At 38.4% G+C, this 19,466-nt stretch overlaps 2 protein-coding genes across 9 annotated transcripts in view; one reads left to right on the top strand and one right to left on the bottom strand.

The window, feature by feature from the left end:
• Positions 1-895, top strand: part of LOC133562872 (phosphatidylinositol 3-kinase C2 domain-containing subunit gamma-like) — a 74,098-nt gene extending 73,203 nt beyond the window's left edge. For all 5 annotated transcript variants that reach the window (XM_061916680.1, XM_061916678.1, XM_061916679.1 and 2 more), the window contains exon 33: positions 249-895. In XM_061916680.1, coding sequence (XP_061772664.1) covers positions 249-401 — 153 coding nt within the window. In that variant the 3' untranslated portion in view covers positions 402-895. The remainder of the gene's footprint in view (positions 1-248) is intronic.
• A 510-nt stretch (positions 896-1,405) lies between these two features.
• LOC133562874 (1-phosphatidylinositol 4,5-bisphosphate phosphodiesterase zeta-1-like) overlaps positions 1,406-19,466 on the bottom strand; it is a 67,293-nt gene continuing 49,232 nt past the window's right edge. For all 4 annotated transcript variants that reach the window (XM_061916681.1, XM_061916682.1, XM_061916683.1 and 1 more), the window contains exons 9-10: positions 4,505-4,654; positions 1,406-2,937 (exon numbers count right to left, since the gene is read on the bottom strand). In XM_061916681.1, the coding sequence (XP_061772665.1) occupies positions 2,855-2,937; positions 4,505-4,654 (233 nt within the window). In that variant the 3' untranslated portion in view covers positions 1,406-2,854. The remainder of the gene's footprint in view (positions 2,938-4,504; positions 4,655-19,466) is intronic.

Genomic DNA, 19,466 nt, shown 5'->3' with positions numbered 1-19,466 from the left:
AATTGGTACCTTTTTGGGTTTCGGTATTGATTACCAGGTGCTGGTATCTGTTTCGATTCAAATATGAAAGCTACCCAATTTAGTTGTGACTTTACTAAACTAACAATTCACATCACGCTGGAACAAATAGTTGATCACGTTTGGAAAGAAGCAGGTTGATATGTGAGCTAACATCAGCTGCTCACCTCACTTTCTGTGTCCCATGTCGGCTTTGCTAACGTGTCCTGAAACGCGTGTGTCTTGGGCAGCTGGAGTACAGCAACGTCCCCCTGCTGTACGGCATGGTGCTGGACGTGACCGTGAAGAGCAAGAAGACTTTTGTGGCTGCCACAAACATCAAGCTGGAGGAGGAGCTGCTCAACAAGGAGACCTGGTTTACACTCAGGAACAGTGCATGCTGACCTCAGCTGCACTGCAGGCCTGCTGCCACCAGGGGGGGCCACCACCTCCATGCAAACATTGTCTCTTGACATGCTTCACAAGCACCATCCATATGGAAGATGCTGAGGATGAAGCAATGGAGTCAAAGGAGCACCTCAGGAAGTTACAATGCACTGAACACACACACGCATCTTTAAATGAGTTACAGTACATGCTGGAGATGTTTTGTTTTTTTTATTTAATCTAATTATTCGACATTGTGATTGAAAATACTTGGATTTTATTGGTCATTTCCCTTTGATGTAATATATTACTCCCTGCACAAGCAGGTTTTGTGTAAGGAAACTCACACAAAAGCCTCACCTAAAACTCGCAATCCTGCAGAAAATATTACATTTTATATTGAGTGAAAATGGGACAATCACTGCCCTTTGTTTTGTTGGAATGAACAATGTTTTTCTACTGCAAATCTGATGAAACACATTTTAAACTACTGAAAAATGTGCTTCCTGAACTCAGGATGACTCATTTGTTTATTAACATGACGGGAAATAACAGGACTGAGTTGTTTCACATACTGTATTTATCCAATTCCATCCCCACATGGAATAAGTGCTTAGTGCACAATTAGCACAGTCCAGTAATTCAACAGAAATGAAAACCACGAGCCGTGATGGGTAAACTACGCCTCAGTGAGTGCGAGGCACACTCACTGGCTGCATTGACGCGTCCTTGATGCTGTGTTGGTGTTTCATATTGGTGTCATATGCAGGATTAAAAAGTTACAATAGGCCTGTGTGTGTGTATATATATATATATATATATATATATATATATATATATATGTGTATATACATATATATATATATACACACACAGTGGGGCAAAAAAGTATTTAGTCAGCCACCGATTGTGCAAGTTCTCCCACTTCAAATGATGACAGAGGTCTGTCATTTTCATCATAGGTACACTTCAACTGTGAGAGACAGAATGTGAAAAAAAAAATCCAGGAATTCACATCGTAGGAATTTTAAAGAATTTATTTGTAAAATAAGTATTTGGTCAACCATTCAAAGCTCTCACTGATGGAAGGAGGTTTTGGCTCAAAATCTCACGATACATGGCCCCATTCATTCTTCCCTTAACACGGATCAAACGTCCTGTCCCCTTAGCAGAAAAACAGCCCCAAAGCATGATGTTTCCACCCCCATGCTTCACAGTAGGTGTGGTGTTCTTGGGATGCAACTCAGTATTCTTCTTCCTCCAAACACCACCAGTTGAGTTTATACCAAAATGGATACATGGATGATACAGCAGAGGATTGGGAGAATGTCATGTGGTCAGATGAAACCAAAATAGAACTTTTTACATATATATATATATATATGTATGTATATATATATATATATATATATATATATATATATGTATGTATATATATACATATATATGTATGTAAATATATATGTATATATACATATATATGTATATTTATATATGTATGTATATACTATATATATGTATATATATACATATATGTATATATACATATATATAGTATATATGTATATACTATATATATGTATGTAAATATATATATATATATATGTATGTATATATATCCATCCATCCATCCATTTCTACCGCTTATTCCCTTTGGGATCGCGGGGGGGGGCGCTGGTGCCTATCTCAGCTACAATCGGACGAAAGGCGGTGTACACCCTGGACAAATCGCCACCTCATCGCAGGTATATATATATATATATATATATACATATATGTGTGTATATATATATATATATACATATATATGTGTGTATATACATACACACACATATATATATAGATATACACATATATATATGTGTGTGTATATACGTACACACACATATATACACACACATATATATATATATACACATATATATATATTTGTATATATATACATATATATGTGTGTATATACATACACACACATATATATATATATATATATATGTGTATATAAACATATATACACACACCATCCTCTGTCCCTGTCTCATTTAGAGAGAAAAAAAAACCTCATTTAGTGGATGTAGTGATGAGCCCGGATGAAAATAGACTTCTTCAATAATGTACACCTCTGTGACGGCTATTTATGTTATTCCCTGCAGGATTTCTCATGTGGGAGAGATGCAGCTCCACTTATTACTGTAACCTGCCGGCACGTGTTGGCCACTCAGCCAGATTTCTTCTGAGAGAGAAAAAAACAACTGAACTTGCATCAAATATTCATTTCGTCACAGGAAACTACAATCTCACTCCAGGGATTTTTCAGTTTTAGACGAGCTGCTTTTCAGCCACGCTGGAGGCTTCTGCTCCTAAACCCTGCAGCACATGCAAGAATATATACAGCTCATGCATCTATTCAATGTCTTTCTATTTGTTGTTGAGCTGCCTCCCTGTTGCCAAAGTGTTCCGGAGCTGTGTTTTAGGAGTACCAGACAAAAACAAAAAGAGAGGCTGGATCCAGGCTGCATCCATCTCGGGCCCGTAGAGGCACCCAGCGATAGCCTGCAGGCCAATAAAACAAGAGAGGATGTGAAAAATCCACATCATGCAAACAGGAGTCATTTTCCACTAGTGGCACCTTAAAGGCCTACTGAAATGAGATGTTCTTATTTAAACGGGGATAGCAGGTCCATTCTATGCTTCATACTTCATCATTTTGCCATATTGCCATATTTTTGCTGAAAGGATTTAGTAGAGAACATCCACGATAAAGTTCGCAACTTTTGGTCGCTAATAAACAAGCCTTGCCTGTACCGGAAGTAGCAGACGATGTGCGCGTGACGTCACGGGTTGTGGAGCTCCTCACATCTGAACATTGTTTACAATCATGGCCACCAGCAGCGAGAGCGATTCGGACCGAGAAAGCGACGATTTCCCCATTAATTTGAGTGAGGATGAAAGATTCGTGGATGAGGAAAGTTAGAGTGAAGGAATAACACAGCAAGGCAGTAATTAAGGCAAAAGGTTTCCCTACAAAGTATTGAAGATTGACATATCATTTTGAAAGTACCATATTTTGATTGAGTTGATCTGATCCTAATTCATTCTTTTTTTCTGCAGAAACTGAGAAGCAAATGGTGATTTCTTCACATTAATCCACTTTTTTTGAAATCCTGTTTTTGTGGGCTTTATGAACTGGAAGCCCAAATTATGTCCAAATAACTAAATATTTGAAATCGTTCAAGTTGTGGGCCCTGAATAGAGAAAAAAAAGACTATACAATGGGAGCGATTCAGATGTTATTAGACACATTTACTAGGATAAATCTGGAAAATCCTTTATCTGCTTATTGTATTACTAGTGTTTTAGTGAGATTATATGGTCGTACCTGTACAACCTGAAGGTCGGCCCCGCACCTTTCTTCAGCACCAGTCGACGGGTGGTGGCGATGCCCATCTCTGCACTTTGCAAGGGACCCTCTTCAAAACACAATCTTTCGAAATGATCGCTGCATAATACACTGTACTTTGTGTGTGTGGTCCAATCCAACCGTGTTGGCTTGACCGCTCTGTTCCATAGTACAGCTTCACCGTCATATTTCTGGAATGTAAACAATGAAACACCAGCTGTGTTTGTGTTGCTAAAGGCGGCCGCAATACACCGCTTCCCACCTACAGCTTTCTTCTTTGACGTCTCCATTATTCATTGAACAAATTGCAAAAGATTCAGCAACACAGAAGTCCAGAATACTGTGGAATTATGCGATGAAAACAGACGACTTATAGCCGGGAACGATGCTGGAACAAAATGTCCTCTACAATGCATGATGTCACGCACACGCGTCATCGTACCGCGACGTTTTCAGCAGGCTATTTCAGCGCGAAATTTAAAATTGCAATTTAGTAAACTAAAAAGGCCGTATTGGCATGTGTTGCAATGTTAATATTTCATCATTGATATATAAACTATCAGACTGCGTGGTCGCTAGTAGTGGCTTTCAGTAGGCCTTTAAGAGACTGCCTGACAAATTGTTGGTACATTTTGTAGAACGGGGATGGACAATCACTGGCAAGAGTCAGTGGAAAGGTGTAAATCCAAACAATACCCAACCTTCGTGTCCCGGGCTCACCTTTCTTCATGCTGAAGAACGGCAGCGTGTACTGGCCCACGAAGTCGCTGGACAGGAAACCGGTCTGGTCTCGGACGGAGAAGCGGACCAGGCACAGTTCAGGGATGCTGAGGCGGAAGTTCATGTCGGCGTCCCAGAACGGGTTCAAAGCTGCAACAATCACCAGATTCTTTAATTCACTTCATCAACAAGAAAGTGCACATTCAGCAGAAATGAGGTGTGATTGCTGAGAGGTGGACTGCTGCGCCTCGGTTTTTGTACCCCCCACTTTTACAGGAGTCTGTGCATGTTAGACACAAAGATGCTGCATTACAACACACTTTTACAGGAGTCTGTGCATGTTAGACACAAAGATGCTGCATTACAACACACTTTTACAGGAGTCTGTGCATGTTACACACAAAGATGCTGCATTACAACACACTTTTACAGGAGTCTGTGCATGTTAGACACAAAGATGCTGCATTACAACACACTTTTACAGGAGTCTGTGCATGTTAGACACAAAGATGCTGCATTACAACACACTTTTACAGGAGTCTGTGCATGTTACACACAAAGATGCTGCATTACAACACACTTTTACAGGAGTCTGTGCATGTTACACACAAAGATGCTGCATTACAACACACTTTTACAGGAGTCTGTGCATGTTAGACACAAAGATGCTGCATTACAACACACTTTTACAGGAGTCTGTGCATGTTAGACACAAAGATGCTGCATTACAACACACTTTTACAGGAGTCTGTGCATGTTAGACACAAAGATGCTGCATTACAACACACTTTTACAGGAGTCTGTGCATGTTACACACAAAGATGCTGCATTACAACACACTTTTACAGGAGTCTGTGCATGTTACACACAAAGATGCTGCATTACAACACACTTTTACAGGAGTCTGTGCATGTTAGACACAAAGATGCTGCATTACAACACACTTTTACAGGAGTCTGTGCATGTTACACACAAAGATGCTGCATTACAACACACTTTTACAGGAGTCTGTGCATGTTACACACAAAGATGCTGCATTACAACACACTTTTACAGGAGTCTGTGCATGTTACACACAAAGATGCTGCATTACAACACACTTTTACAGGAGTCTGTGCATGTTAGACACAAAGATGCTGCATTACAACACACTTTTACAGGAGTCTGTGCATGTTACACACAAAGATGCTGCATTACAACACACTTTTACAGGAGTCTGTGCATGTTACACACAAAGATGCTGCATTACAACACACTTTTACAGGAGTCTGTGCATGTTAGACACAAAGATGCTGCATTACAACACACTTTTACAGGAGTCTGTGCATGTTAGACACAAAGATGCTGCATTACAACACACTTTTACAGGAGTCTGTGCATGTTAGACACAAAGATGCTGCATTACAACACACTTTTACAGGAGTCTGCATGTTAGACACAAAGATGCTGCATTACAACACACTTTTACAGGAGTCTGTGCATGTTACACACAAAGATGCTGCATTACAACACACTTTTACAGGAGTCTGTGCATGTTACACACAAAGATGCTGCATTACAACACACTTTTACAGGAGTCTGTGCATGTTACACACAAAGATGCTGCATTACAACACACTTTTACAGGAGTCTGTGCATGTTACACACAAAGATGCTGCATTACAACACACTTTTACAGGAGTCTGTGCATGTTAGACACAAAGATGCTGCATTACAACACACTTTTACAGGAGTCTGTGCATGTTACACACAAAGATGCTGCATTACAACACACTTTTACAGGAGTCTGTGCATGTTACACACAAAGATGCTGCATTACAACACACTTTTACAGGAGTCTGTGCATGTTACACACAAAGATGCTGCATTACAACACGCTTTTACAGGAGTCTGTGCATGTTAGACACAAAGATGCTGCATTACAACACACTTTTACAGGAGTCTGTGCATGTTACACACAAAGATGCTGCATTACAACACACTTTTACAGGAGTCTGTGCATGTTACACACAAAGATGCTGCATTACAACACACTTTTACAGGAGTCTGTGCATGTTAGACACAAAGATGCTGCATTACAACACACTTACAGGAGTCTGTGCATGTTAGACACAAAGATGCTGCATTACAACACTTTTACAGGAGTCTGTGCATGTTACACACAAAGATGCATTACAACACACTTTTACAGGAGTCTGTGCATGTTAGACACAAAGATGCTGCATTACAACACACTTTTACAGGAGTCTGTGCATGTTACACACAAAGATGCTGCATTACAACACACTTTTACAGGAGTCTGTGCATGTTACACACAAAGATGCTGCATTACAACACACTTTTACAGGAGTCTGTGCATGTTAGACACAAAGATGCTGCATTACAACACACTTTTACAGGAGTCTGTGCATGTTACACACAAAGATGCCGCATTACAACACACTTTTACAGGAGTCTGTGCATGTTAGACACAAAGATGCTGCATTACAACACACTTTTACAGGAGTCTGTGCATGTTAGACACAAAGATGCTGCATTACAACACACTTTTACAAGAGTCTGTGCATGTTACACACAAAGATGCTGCATTACAACACACTTTTACAGGAGTCTGTGCATGTTAGACACAAAGATGCTGCATTACAACACACTTTTACAGGAGTCTGTGCATGTTACACACAAAGATGCTGCATTACAACACACTTTTACAGGAGTCTGTGCATGTTACACACAAAGATGCTGCATTACAACACACTTTTACAGGAGTCTGTGCATGTTAGACACAAAGATGCTGCATTACAACACACTTTTACAGGAGTCTGTGCATGTTACACACAAAGATGCTGCATTACAACACACTTTTACAGGAGTCTGTGCATGTTACACACAAAGATGCTGCATTACAACACACTTTTACAGGAGTCTGTGCATGTTACACACAAAGATGCTGCATTACAACACACTTTTACAGGAGTCTGTGCATGTTAGACACAAAGATGCTGCATTACAACACACTTTTACAGGAGTCTGTGCATGTTACACACAAAGATGCTGCATTACAACACACTTTTACAGGAGTCTGTGCATGTTAGACACAAAGATGCTGCATTACAACACACTTTTACAGGAGTCTGCATGTTAGACACAAAGATGCTGCATTACAACACACTTTTACAGGAGTCTGTGCATGTTACACACAAAGATGCTGCATTACAACACACTTTTACAGGAGTCTGTGCATGTTACACACAAAGATGCTGCATTACAACACACTTTTACAGGAGTCTGTGCATGTTAGACACAAAGATGCTGCATTACAACACACTTTTACAGGAGTCTGTGCATGTTACACACAAAGATGCTGCATTACAACACACTTTTACAGGAGTCTGTGCATGTTACACACAAAGATGCTGCATTACAACACACTTTTACAGGAGTCTGTGCATGTTACACACAAAGATGCTGCATTACAACACACTTTTACAGGAGTCTGTGCATGTTAGACACAAAGATGCTGCATTACAACACACTTTTACAGGAGTCTGTGCATGTTACACACAAAGATGCTGCATTACAACACACTTTTACAGGAGTCTGTGCATGTTACACACAAAGATGCTGCATTACAACACACTTTTACAGGAGTCTGTGCATGTTAGACACAAAGATGCTGCATTACAACACACTTTTACAGGAGTCTGTGCATGTTAGACACAAAGATGCTGCATTACAACACACTTTTACAGGAGTCTGTGCATGTTACACACAAAGATGCTGCATTACAACACACTTTTACAGGAGTCTGTGCATGTTACACACAAAGATGCTGCATTACAACACACTTTTACAGGAGTCTGTGCATGTTAGACACAAAGATGCTGCATTACAACACACTTTTACAGGAGTCTGTGCATGTTAGACACAAAGATGCTGCATTACAACACACTTTTACAGGATGTCTGTGCATGTTACACACAAAGATGCTGCATTACAACACACTTTTACAGGAGTCTGTGCATGTTAGACACAAAGATGCTGCATTACAACACACTTTTACAGGAGTCTGTGCATGTTACACACAAAGATGCTGCATTACAACACACTTTTACAGGAGTCTGTGCATGTTAGACACAAAGATGCTGCATTACAACACACTTTTACAGGAGTCTGTGCATGTTAGACACAAAGATGCTGCATTACAACACACTTTTACAGGAGTCTGTGCATGTTAGACACAAAGATGCTGCATTACAACACACTTTTACAGGAGTCTGTGCATGTTACACACAAAGATGCTGCATTACAACACACTTTTACAGGAGTCTGTGCATGTTACACACAAAGATGCTGCATTACAACACACTTTTACAGGAGTCTGTGCATGTTAGACACAAAGATGCTGCATTACAACACACTTTTACAGGAGTCTGTGCATGTTAGACACAAAGATGCTGCATTACAACACACTTTTACAGGATGTCTGTGCATGTTACACACAAAGATGCTGCATTACAACACACTTTTACAGGAGTCTGTGCATGTTAGACACAAAGATGCTGCATTACAACACACTTTTACAGGAGTCTGTGCATGTTAGACACAAAGATGCTGCATTACAACACACTTTTACAGGAGTCTGTGCATGTTACACACAAAGATGCTGCATTACAACACACTTTTACAGGAGTCTGTGCATGTTAGACACAAAGATGCTGCATTACAACACACTTTTACAGGAGTCTGTGCATGTTAGACACAAAGATGCTGCATTACAACACACTTTTACAGGAGTCTGTGCATGTTAGACACAAAGATGCTGCATTACAACACACTTTTACAGGAGTCTGTGCATGTTACACACAAAGATGCTGCATTACAACACACTTTTACAGGAGTCTGTGCATGTTAGACACAAAGATGCTGCATTACAACACACTTTTACAGGAGTCTGTGCATGTTACACACAAAGATGCTGCATTACAACACACTTTTACAGGAGTCTGTGCATGTTACACACAAAGATGCTGCATTACAACACACTTTTACAGGAGTCTGTGCATGTTAGACACAAAGATGCTGCATTACAACACACTTTGTTCCGCTCCATTTTTCCATACAACAATAACTTATGGGCCAATTTGGACCAGACATTAAGTGGAGGCTCTTAGGGGAATTTTCGTTCACTTTTGTCTAGAAGCGCCAAATTTGTCAGAGGTGTAGCCAGGACACACTTAAATGATTTAGCTAGGGCGCCCGGCCCGGTGACTTTCGGGGTCGCCACAGCGGCCAATCAAATATGGCCGCCGCTTGTAATGGCTTTTGTCTCTAACATTGGAAACAGATGAGTTTTGTGTTTTATCCAAGGATATGCACCTTGGGATAGGCCCCTCCCACCTCCAAATCCAAGGACATGCACCTGGGGATAGGCCTCTCCCACCTCCAAAGACATGCACCTTGGGATAGGCCCCTCCCACCTCCAAAGACATGCACCTTGGGATAGGCCCCTCCCACCTCCAAAGACATGCACCAGGGGATAAGCCCCTCCCACCTCCGAAGACATGCACCTGGGGATAGGCCCCTCCCACCTCCAAAGACATGCACCTGGGGATAGGCCCCTCCCACCTCCAAAGACATGCACCTGGGGATAGGCCCCTCCCACCTCCAAAGACATGCACCTGGGGATAGGCCCCTCCCACCTCCAAAGACATGCACCTGGGGATAGGCCCCTCCCACTTCCAAAGACATGCACCTGGGGATAGGCCCCTCCCACCTCCAAAGACATGCACCTGGGGATAGGTTGATTGGCAACACTAAATGGTCCCTAGTGTGTGTATGTGAGTGTGAATGTTGTCTGAATATTTGTGTAGGACCTGCGATGAGGTGGCGACTTGTCCAGGGTGTACGCCGCCTTCCTTCCGCCCGATTGTAGCTGAGATAGACACTAGCGACCCCCGCAACCCAAAGGGAACGAGCGGTAGAAAATAGATGGATGGATGGATGTAATTTACAAGTTTTGAACAATAATGTGCTGCTAATTATTTGCAATATAATGCATTTCGTTACATCATTAAATAGCTTCTTTTTTTTTTTTTAACCTAATCAAGTATTGTTGTAATTGCTTCAAATAGACAAACTTTATTTTCTTTGAAGACACCTTAAAATATGATGCAAATCAATGCCAAAAAAGTTTTGGTAATAACTTGGACCATATCTGGTCCAGATCTGGTCCGAATGTAATATTTGGGTAACGCATGTGTGCCATATTTGGGCCGTACGTGATCTGGTTTTCCGCTACTTTGGACCAGATTTGTCCCAGATCTATTTCAGATCTGGCGAATGAGTCCGTATCAAATCAATGCCGAGGTAAAAAGGATCTGCACCATAAAAGCGTTGCTTCACCAACAAGTGCTACTGGATTTGAAGTCGAATCGTACCTGATAAGCAACTTACAAAGCTCCGCTGGGAAAAGTTAGTGTTTTATCCCATCTCGATCATAGGTTCACAATTAAATATGTCACTTTGCCTTTCTCTAACTTGAGAAAGCCAAAGAATAGCTGAGTGGTTAACTCAGCCACCTCTCAATAAAGGGGACTGAGTTCAAGTCCAGTCAGATTGATCACTAACTAACCGAAACTCCTGAGTTTTGTTTCAGATCTGTCGTAGTTTACTGGGACGGTTCTCGATTATATTTGTCATTGGTAAAAAAAAACAGGAAAGCTGAGTGGTTACACCGTTGACCACAAATCGAGGGAAGCTTGGTTTAAATCTCAGTAAGGAGTCAGTGTTTTGTTTCACTATCATTGTGGTTTGGTCAATTAGGAAACTTGGTAAGTTTTTATATTATAGTTTACACAGACAGGTACTCAATTAAATATGTCATTGGAGCCCGAAATCTTGTCTCAAGGTGACCAAGGATAGCTGAATGATTAAACAGCTAGCTCCCAATCAAAGGGCACTGGGTTCAAATCCCAGGCAAGTTGATCGGTAACAAAGAAAGCTAATGTTTTGTATCATAGTTTACTGAGACAGGTTCTCAATTGAATATGTCATTGGGGCCCGAAATCTGTCCCTAAGAAGACCAAGAATAGCTGAATGGTTAGACAGCTAGCTCCCAATCGAAGGGCACTGGGTTCAAATCCCAGGCAAGTTGATCGGTTACTAAGAAAGCTAATGTTTTCCATCATAGTTTACTGAGACAGGCTCTCAATTGAATATGTCATTGGGGCCTGAAATCTGTCCCTAAGAAGACCAAGAATAGCTGAATGGTTAAACAGCTAGCTCCCAATCAAAGGGCACTGGGTTCAAAGCCCAGGCAAGTTGATCGGTAACTAGGAAAGCTAATGTTTTGTATCATAGTTTACTGAGACAGGTTCTCAATTGAATATGTCATTGGGGCCCGAAATCTGTGCCTAAGAAGACCAAGAATAGCTGAATGGTTAAACAGCTAGCTCCCAATCGAAGGGCACTGGGTTCAAATCCCAGGCAAGTTGATCGGTAACTAAGAAAGCTAATCTTTTGTATCATAGTTTACTGAAACAGGTTCTCAATTGAATATGTCATTGGGGCCCGAAATCTGGTCCAAAGAAGACCAAGAATAGCTGAATGGTTAAACAGCTAGCTCCCAATCAAAGGGTCCTGGGTTCAATCCCAGTCAGGTCGATCGGCTTGCCAAGCCAAGGGGTGTGGGGTGGTGGACAATGTGGGGGTGTATCACCTACCCCACACAGAGTAAAGTTAAGTGGTAGCTGGTTAATTAAATTATGGTTAAAAAGGTAAGTATGGGTAATAATCATAACAAATAGTCTATAGTCCAAAAGTCAAGGGTAACCTCGGGGGTTAGCTCCATCCTGTGTTCTGAGGCTAAAGTTGGCAAGTGTACCATCGGTAATTCCTGGCTGGGATGGGTGGGAATAGGAACATGAATAATTAATCATTCTGAGTGTTGACCAATCAGCTCTCCTCGGTCTGACCAACAATTAGTCTAATTGGCTAATAAAAAATAAAAAAAATACAACAAATTAGAATTGAAGAGGAAAAAAAATTCCACATTGGATAAAGAAAAAAAAACATGACATAAATATAAAACAATGGATAGATCATGAGGCAATTTAAGAAAAAACAATTATTTAATTAAATATCATTTATTTTGATTAAAAAACTTTGTTGTGTTTTTCATTATTAGTGATAGATTTAGTTGTTTTTTCAACATTTTTGATGATTTTTTTTTTTTTTTTTTTTATTATTCAATTGCAATTAGTCCGACCGAGGAAAGCTGATTGGTTAACACTCAGAATGATTAATTATTCATGTTCCTATTCCCACCCATCCCAGCCAGGAATTACCGATGGTACACTTGCCAACTTTAGCCTCAGAACACAGGATGGAGCTAACCCCCGAGGTTACCCTTGACTTTTGGACTATAGACTATTTGTTATGATTATTACCCATACTTACCTTTTTAACCATAATTTAATTAACCAGCTAACACTTAACTTTACTCTGTGTGGGGGAGGTGATACACCCCCACATTGTCCACCACCCCACACCCCTTGGCTTGGCAAGCCGATCGACCTGACTGGGATTGAACCCAGGACCCTTTGATTGGGAGCTAGCTGTTTAACCATTCAGCTATTCTTGGTCTTCTTTGGACCAGATTTCGGGCCCCAATGACATATTCAATTGAGAACCTGTCTCAGTAAACTATGATACAAAAGATTAGCTTTCTTAGTTACCGATCAACTTGCCTGGGATTTGAACCCAGTGCCCTTCGATTGGGAGCTAGCTGTTTAACCATTCAGCTATTCTTGGTCTTCTTAGGAACAGATTTCGGCCCCCAATGACATATTCAATTGAGAACCTGTCTCAGTAAACTATGATACAAAACATTAGCTTTCCTAGTTACCGATCAACTTGCCTGGGCTTTGAACCCTGTGCCCTTTGATTGGGAGATAGCAGCTTTAACCATTCAGCTATTCTTGGTATTGTTGAGACAAGACTCCGGGCCCCAATGACATATTCAATTGAGAACCTGTCTCAGTAAACTATGATACAAAACATTAGCTTTCCTAGTTACCGATCAACTTGCCTGGGCTTTGAACCCAGTGCCCTTTGATTGGGAGCTAGCAGCTTTAACCATTCAGCTATTCTTGGTATTGTTGAGACAAGACTCCGGGCCCCAATGACATATTCAATTGAGAACCTGTCTCAGTAAACTATGATACAAAACATTAGCTTTCCTAGTTACCGATCAACTTGCCTGGGCTTTGAACCCAGTGCCCTTTGATTGGGAGCTAGCAGTTTTAACCATTCAGCTATCCTTGGTCTTGTTGAGACAAGACTCCGGGCCCCAATGACATATTCAATTGAGAACCTGTCTCAGTAAACTATGATACAAAACATTAGCTTTCCTAGTTACCGATCAACTTGCCTGGGCTTTGAACCCAGTGCCCTTTGATTGGGAGCTAGCAGTTTTAACCATTCAGCTATCCTTGGTCTTGTTGAGACAAGACTCCGGGCCCCAATGACATATTCAATTGAGAACCTGTCTCAGTAAACTATGATACAAAACATTAGCTTTCCTAGTTACCGATCAACTTGCCTGGGATTTGAACCCAGTTCCCTTTGACTGGGAACTAGCTGTTCAACCATTCAGCTATCTTTGGTCCTCTTGAGACAAGATTTCAGGCTTCAATTACATATTTAATTGAGTACCTGTCTCTGTAAACTATGATATAAAAAAACAAGTTTCCTAATCGACCTGACTGGGACTTGAACCCAGTTCCTTTTGAACGGGAGCTAGCTGCTTTAACCAGTCAGCTACCCTTGGTCTAAACAATGATATAAAACTTTCTTAGTTACCTATGGACCTGGCCAAGATTTGAACTCAGACCCCTTTGATTGGGAGTTTGCTGCTTTAACCTCTCAGCTACCCCTTGGGCTTGTTAGTCACAGATTTTGGACCCCAATGACTTGTCTCACCAATCCACAATGATAGTGAAACAATAACTGACTTCTTGGTTGGTGGCCATCACTGTTAACCACTCAGCTATTTTCAGTCTACTACAGCACAGATTCCAGCCCCCAATGACAAATACAATCGAGGTCCTGTCTCAGTAAACAACGATAGGGGTCAAACAAAACTCTGGTGATTTGATGAGTTACTAATGTAGCTGACTGGGTTTTGAACACAGCACCCTTTTAATTAGGAACGAGCTGTTTAACAATTCAGCTATTCTTGGTCTTCTTAAGGGACATCTTCCGTGCCCCAATGACGTATTCAATTGCGAACCTGTCTCAGTAAACTATGATATAAAACTTTTACTCTTGGTGCTTACATAGATACCGAAGGTCCTGACTGGGACTTGAATTCCGCACTCTTTGATTGGGCTCCAGCTGCTTTAACCACTCAGCTATCCTTCGTTTTCTTATGACTGTATTTCAGGCCCTGATGACATATTTAATTGAAAAGTGGTCTCACTAAACTACAATGATAGTGAAACTAAATGCTGTCTCCTTACTGAAATTTGAACCCTGTACCCCTTTCTTGGTGACCTGGATTGGAGCCCACAGTGCTGACCATCGAGCTATCCTGGCTCCCGTCAAAGACTGATTTTTGCTCACATACAAATGTAATCAGTGAACTATGACAGAGGTGGGGAAAAAAAAACCCAAGACCTTCCAAGTTACAGATCTGAACCTCAGTAGTACTGATTGAGAGGTAGCGGTCTTCACCATTGAGCTAGCCTGGGTCTAAGTGCAAGGGGAGTCCAGCTCATTCATTAATGTCATTGTGACACCTGTCAAAATGTCAGAAGAAGGAAAAGGAACACGTTACTACATTTAGAGCACAGGTGTCAAACTCAAGGCCCCGCCCCTTCATTATATTTGGCCCTTGAAAGCCTGGAAATAATATGTATCAATAAAGTACAGTAACGGTTCTTACTCTTTCTTTCTATTTTGGGAGAAAAAATAAAGTACTCCTGTAATCGCAAATTATGTTAACTTAAATATAGTCTAATCATGCAAAAATATATGATCAAACATTCAAACCATTTTTAAATACTAATACTGATTTCAAAGCAAGTTAACCATCAAGTTGTGCAGTGTAAAAGTAGCAACAGATTTCATGGGAAAATTGTGAAATTTACTGTAATTTTACAGCATTTTTCTCTAAATGAAAGAAAACTTCTTTTATTTTTACTGTAATAAACAGTGGTGCTGTTTTGCCCTTTAAAGTCATACACAGAAAAATCTACAGTTCTACAAAAAAAAAAGTTTTTAAATGACAGCTCAGGTGCCAAAATTTTACTTTAAAAATGCTTTTTTTTTGTTTACAGTAAAAAAAACTAATGTAAATTTTACAGTAAAATTCTGGCCTTTTTTTTCACCATAAAAACAGTTTTTATGGTAGAAAAAAACCCTGTTTTTCCATTTACAGTAATATACACTACATTTTGAGGTGAAATTATTGCAATTTAACACATTTTTTGGAAATGTTATTTTTCAAAAAATCCAATAAAATGTGGTACCGTTTTGGCATTTACAGTAAAACACTGAAACATCTACAGTTCTACAAAAAAAAAAACTGGCAGCTCAGGTGCCAACATTTTACTGTAAAAATGCAAGGTTCTCATAGTCATCATTGTCACCGACGTCCCACTGGGTGTGAGTTTTCCTTTCCTTGCCCTTATGTGGGCCTACCGAGGATGTCGTGGTGGTCTGTGCAGCCCTTTGAGACACTAGTGATTTAGGGCTATATAAGTAAACATTGATTGATTGATTGATTGATTTACATTAAAAAAAAAAGTACATTTTTACATTAAAATTGTGGCAACTGAGCTGCCTTTTTTTTTTACCATAAAAACAGCAGTTCAGTTTTCCATTTACAGTAATATACACTACATTTTGAGGTGAAATTATTGCAACTTACCATATATATTTTTTTACATTTTAGTTAAAAAAAAAAAAAAACCCTAATAAAATTAATTTTAAAAATTGTGTAATAATAGTATTCACCGTTTGAAGCGGCCCTCTGGGACCAAACATAACTGATGTGGCCCTCAGTGAAAACACTTTGACACCTCTGCTATAAGCTAATTGTACTTGTCACTTTTTATCTGCATGAGTAGCAACAAAGTGTACTTTTTTTAAAATTACAGTAAAAAACAAATTTAAATTTTACAGTAAAATTCTGGTAATTTTTTTTTTTTACCATAAAAACATCAGTATTGTTTTTCCATTTACAGTAAAACACACTATTTTGAGGTGAAATTATTGCAACTTACCATATTTTTTGGAAATGTTATTTTTTTAAAAATCTAATAAAATGTGGTGCCGTTTAGGCATTTACAGTAATACACTGAAAAATCTAGTTCTACAAAAAAAAACTGGCAGCTCAGGTGCCAACATTTTACTGTAAAAATGCAAGTTTTTATTTACAGTAAAAAAAACTAATGTCAATTTTACAGTAAAATTCTGGCAACTGAGCTGCCTTCTTTTTTTTTTTTTACCAAATAAAATAGCAGTACCGTTTTTCCATTTACAGTAATATACACTACAATTTGAGGTGAAATTATTGCAACTTAACATATTTTTAGGAAATGTTATTTTAAAAAAAATCTAATAAAATGTGGTGCCGTTTTAGCATTTACAGTAATACACTGAAAAATCTACAGTTCTACAAAAGAACTGCCAGCTCGGGTGCCAAAATTTTACTGTAAACATTTTTTTTAATTTACAGTAAAAAAAACTAATGTAAATTTTACAGAAAAATTCTGGCAACTGAGCTGCCTTTTTTTTTTTTTTTTTACCAAATAAAATAGCAGTACCGTTTTTCCATTTACAGTAATATACACTACATTTTGAGGTCAAATTATTGCAACTTAACATATTTTTTGGAAATGTTATTTAAAAAAAAAAAAACATCTAATAAAATGTGGTGCCGTTTTTCCCTTAACAGTAATACACTGAAAAATCTGCAGTTCTACAAAAAGAACAAAAACTGGCAGCTCAGGTGCCAACATTTTACTGTAAAAATGCAAGTTTTTATTTACAGTAAAAAAAGTAATGTAAATTTTACAGTAACATTCTGGCAACTGAGCTGCCTTTTTTTTTTTACCATAAAAACAGCAGTTCAGTTTTTCCATTTACAGTAATATACACTACATTTTGAGGTGAAATTATTGCAACTTACCATATTTTTTGGAAATGTTATTTTTAAAAAAATCTAATAAAATGTGGTGCCGTTTAGGCATTTACAGTAATACACTGAAAAATCTAGTTCTACAAAAAAAAAACTGGCAGCTCAGGTGCCAACATTTTACTGTAAAAATGCAAGTTTTTATTTACAGTGAAAAAAATAATGTAAATTTTACAGTAAAATTCTGGCAACTGAGCTGCCTTTTTTTTTTCTACCAGATAAAATAGCAGTACTGTTTTTCCATTTACAGTAATATACACTACATTTTTAGGTGAAAATTTTGCAACTTAACATATTTTTGGGAAACGTTATTTCAAAAAAATCTAATAAAATGTGGTGCCGTTTTAGCATTTACAGTAATACACTGAAAAATCTACAGTTGTACAAAAGAACTGCCAGCTCAGGTGCCAAAATTTTACTGTAAACATTTTTTTTAAATTTACAGTAAAAAAAAACCTAATGTACATTTTACAGTAAAATTCTGGCAACTGAGCTGCCTTTTTCTTTTTTTAACCAAATAAAATAGCAGTACTGTTTTTCCATTTACAGTAATATACACTACATTTTGAGGTCAAATTATTGCAACTTAACATATTTTTTGGAAATGTTATTTAAAAAAAACAAAACATCTAATAAAATGTGGTGCCGTTTTTCCCTTAACAGTAATACACTGAAAAATCTACAGTTCTACAAAAAGAACAAAAACTGGCAGCTCAGGTGCCAACATTTTACTGTAAAAATGCATGTTTTTATTTACAGTAAAAAAAGTAATGTAAATTTTACAGTAACATTCTGGCAACTGAGCTGCCTTTTTTTTTTTTTTACCATAAAAACAGCAGTTCAGTTTTTCCATTTACAGTAATGTACACTACATTTTGAGGTGAAATTATTGCAACTTACCATATTTGTTGGAAATGTTATTTTTTTTTAAATCTAATAAAATGTGGTGCCGTTTTGGCATTTACAGTAATACACTGAAAAATCTACAGTTCTACAAAAAAAAAAAAAACTGGCAGCTCAGGTGCCAACATTTTACTGTAAAAATGCAAGTTTTTATTTACAGTGAAAAAAATAATGTAAATTTTACAGTACAATTCTGGCAACTGAGGGGCCTTTTTTTTTTCTACCAGATAAAATAGCAGTACTGTTTTTCCATTTACAGTAATATACACTACATTTTTAGGTGAAAATTTTGCAACTTAACATATTTTTGGGAAACGTTATTTCAAAAAAATCTAATAAAATGTGGTGCCGTTTTAGCATTTACAGTACTACACTGAAAAATCTACAGTTGTACAAAAAAACTGCCAGCTCAGGTGCCAAAATTTTAGTGTAAACATTTTTTTTTAAATTTACAGTAAAAAAAAAACTAATGTACATTTTACAGTAAAATCCTGGCAACTGAGCTGCCTTTTTCTTTTTTTAACCAAAAAAAATAGCAGTACTGTTTTTCCATTTACAGTAATATACACTACATTTTGAGGTGAAATGATTGCAACTTAGCATATTTTTGGGAAATGTTATTTAAAAAAAAAAAACATCTAATAAAATGTGGTGCCGTTTTTGCATTTACAGTAATACACTGAGAAATTTACAGTTCCACAAAAAAAAACCTGGCAGCTCAGGTGCCAACATTTTACTGTAAAAATGCAGTTTTTTTATTTACAGTAAAAAAACTAATGTAAATCTTACAATAAAATTCTGGCAACTGAGCTGCCTTCTTTTTTTTTTTTTTACGAAATAAAATAGCAGTACAGTTTT

This window comes from Nerophis ophidion, linkage group LG12, assembly GCF_033978795.1.
Source record: "Nerophis ophidion isolate RoL-2023_Sa linkage group LG12, RoL_Noph_v1.0, whole genome shotgun sequence".
Taxonomy (NCBI): Eukaryota; Metazoa; Chordata; class Actinopteri; order Syngnathiformes; family Syngnathidae; genus Nerophis; species Nerophis ophidion.
This window is presented reverse-complemented; position numbering and strand designations above follow the sequence as displayed.